The sequence below is a fragment of the Galeopterus variegatus genome, unplaced genomic scaffold, assembly GCF_000696425.1.
Source record: "Galeopterus variegatus unplaced genomic scaffold, G_variegatus-3.0.2 Scaffold2508, whole genome shotgun sequence".
NCBI lineage: Eukaryota > Metazoa > Chordata > Mammalia > Dermoptera > Cynocephalidae > Galeopterus > Galeopterus variegatus.
The window spans coordinates 296,808-298,752 of record NW_007728619.1 but is presented as its reverse complement, the minus strand read 5'-3'; the positions used below and the strand labels follow the sequence as shown (position 1 = coordinate 298,752).

The 1,945-nt window shown below is 46.7% G+C and overlaps 1 protein-coding gene across 1 annotated transcript; it reads right to left on the bottom strand.

Moving 5' to 3' along the window:
• Positions 1-327: 327 nt before the first annotated feature.
• Positions 328-1,563, bottom strand: LOC103598114 (mas-related G-protein coupled receptor member X2-like). Its single transcript, XM_008582055.1, has one exon. It carries the CDS (start codon positions 1,550-1,552, stop codon positions 566-568), a length of 987 nt encoding a protein of 328 aa, XP_008580277.1. The 5' UTR covers positions 1,553-1,563; the 3' UTR covers positions 328-565.
• Between the last annotated feature and the right edge of the window lie 382 nt (positions 1,564-1,945).

The following is a 1,945-nucleotide window of genomic DNA, read 5'->3' as shown; positions in this document are numbered from 1 at the left end:
GAGGACTTTTCCTAAACCCAAGCTCCTGGACTGTTCTTATGTGAATAGAATCTGTCTCTAAGGACACTATTTTTTTTCCCAAACTCAAAGAACTCAATGAAATTTAGAGGCAGAAGAACTCATTTTTTCAGAACCAAGCTTTCTACCTGCAGCAATGCCCCAACCACAGAACCGGACATGATTCTCAGGGGAACATAGTCTAAGAGAAAAAAATATTTCTTTTTCTATACTGTCAGGTAGAAAACAGTCATTAAAAAGGGATTTATGATTTTGGACAGGGATTCTTTCCATTGTGATGAAAATTGCAAAGAAAAGCATTCAATAAGATTCAGAGGAAGATAACATGAGAAGTTTATTTAGAATGTTAAGAAAGATGGAAACATTCTTATCTCAGATTGCTTTCTCTAAGAAAAACAAAAAGACCAGGTTAAGATAAATCAATGTTGGAATCACTAAGACATTTCAGAAGCTTAAGGCTGGGAGAAGAGCTGGTAACTGTCAAGTGTGGCAGGACAGTGTTGACTCTCAAAGTCACCTCTGACCAACCAAGGAGAGAGGCTCTTCATCACTTCCCCCATCCGCTTACCGACAGCTCCAGGGTATTCTGAGAAAGGCTGCCTTCACATTCATCCACCTCCGGACTGTCCTGCAGAGCCCTCTGAAGAATGAGCTTGAGGGTCTTGCCCCTCCGCTGCCTAAAGGAGCCAACGAAGAAGTAAATGATGGGGTTGGCACAGCTGTTAACAGCGTTCAGAACAGATGCAACACGATACAAATGACAAGAGAATGGGTAAAAATCATTTTCAATCCAAGACAACAGAAACCAGAAGAGGCCTATAGGCAGGCCACAGAGGAGGAAGACCAGCACTGTGAGCAGGATGGTCACATACAGCCTGGTCAGTAGCATACGCCGGGACCTACAGAAGATCCTGACCAGCAGGGCCAGGTTGGATCCACACAGAACCATACATAAAAAAATCAGCCACCCTGCAGCGATGAAGTCTACTATTTGACACCAATCATTGTCATAATTCCCAAACAGGAAACCACACTGATTTCCTTCAAGGACACTCAGTAGCAGGGACAGGGCCCAGAGCAGGGCACACATGACAGTTGACAAGTGATTGGGGCGGTGGCAGCGGTACCAGATGGGGCACAGGACAGACAGGCAGCGTTCGATGCTGATGGCGGTGAGGATGCTCAGGCCCATGATGTAGGGAAAAATTATAATAGCATTGAAGATCCCAGGGAGGGAGACAGAAACATGACGGAAAAAGCCGATGAGTTTCCTTAGGGAATGTATAATCCGGAAGCAGAGGTAGAGGAAGTCAGCCGCAGCCAGGTGGAGGATGTAGACGGAGAAGGCGTTCCTGTGTATGCGGAAGCCCAGCAGCCAGAGCACCACCGCGTTTCCTGCCAGCCCGACCAGGGAAACGATGATGATCAGCAGGTGCATGGTCAGGGTATGCTTGTCACAAGGCCTGGCCTCAGCACTGCCATTTGCTGTTGTGGTTTCGTTTCCCCAGGCTGTGATGGTTGAATTCATGCTCATTAATTCTCCAGTGGTGCCCCTGGGAACGCAAACAAGAGTTGAGCACCTGCTGTATGATCATTGATTCTCAGGACCACCCTGCTGTGTGGGAGTCACTGTACCCATTTCACAGAGGAGGGAAACAGGACTTCAGAAATTAAGTAACTTGTCAAAAGCTGGGGAGTACCGGAATCTGAATTCAAACCAAGTTCTCATTGACTCAAAGCCTGGGCTCTCTCTACTGCAACACTAGTCCTCTACCGACATAGGAATATTCTGTTGTCCAAACACAGTCATGCAGTGGGCTAGGGCTGTGGACCCAAGCATTACTCTATCTTGGACAAGAACATTTCTCTCCGGTGTAGGAATTCAGAAAGGCACAGTGGTGATTATGACACCCTTATGGCTATGAGT

Coding starts and splice junctions, on each gene's coding strand:
- LOC103598114 (XM_008582055.1), bottom strand. CDS start 1,552: ATGAGCATGAATTCAACCATCACAGCCTGGGGAAACGAAACCACAACA.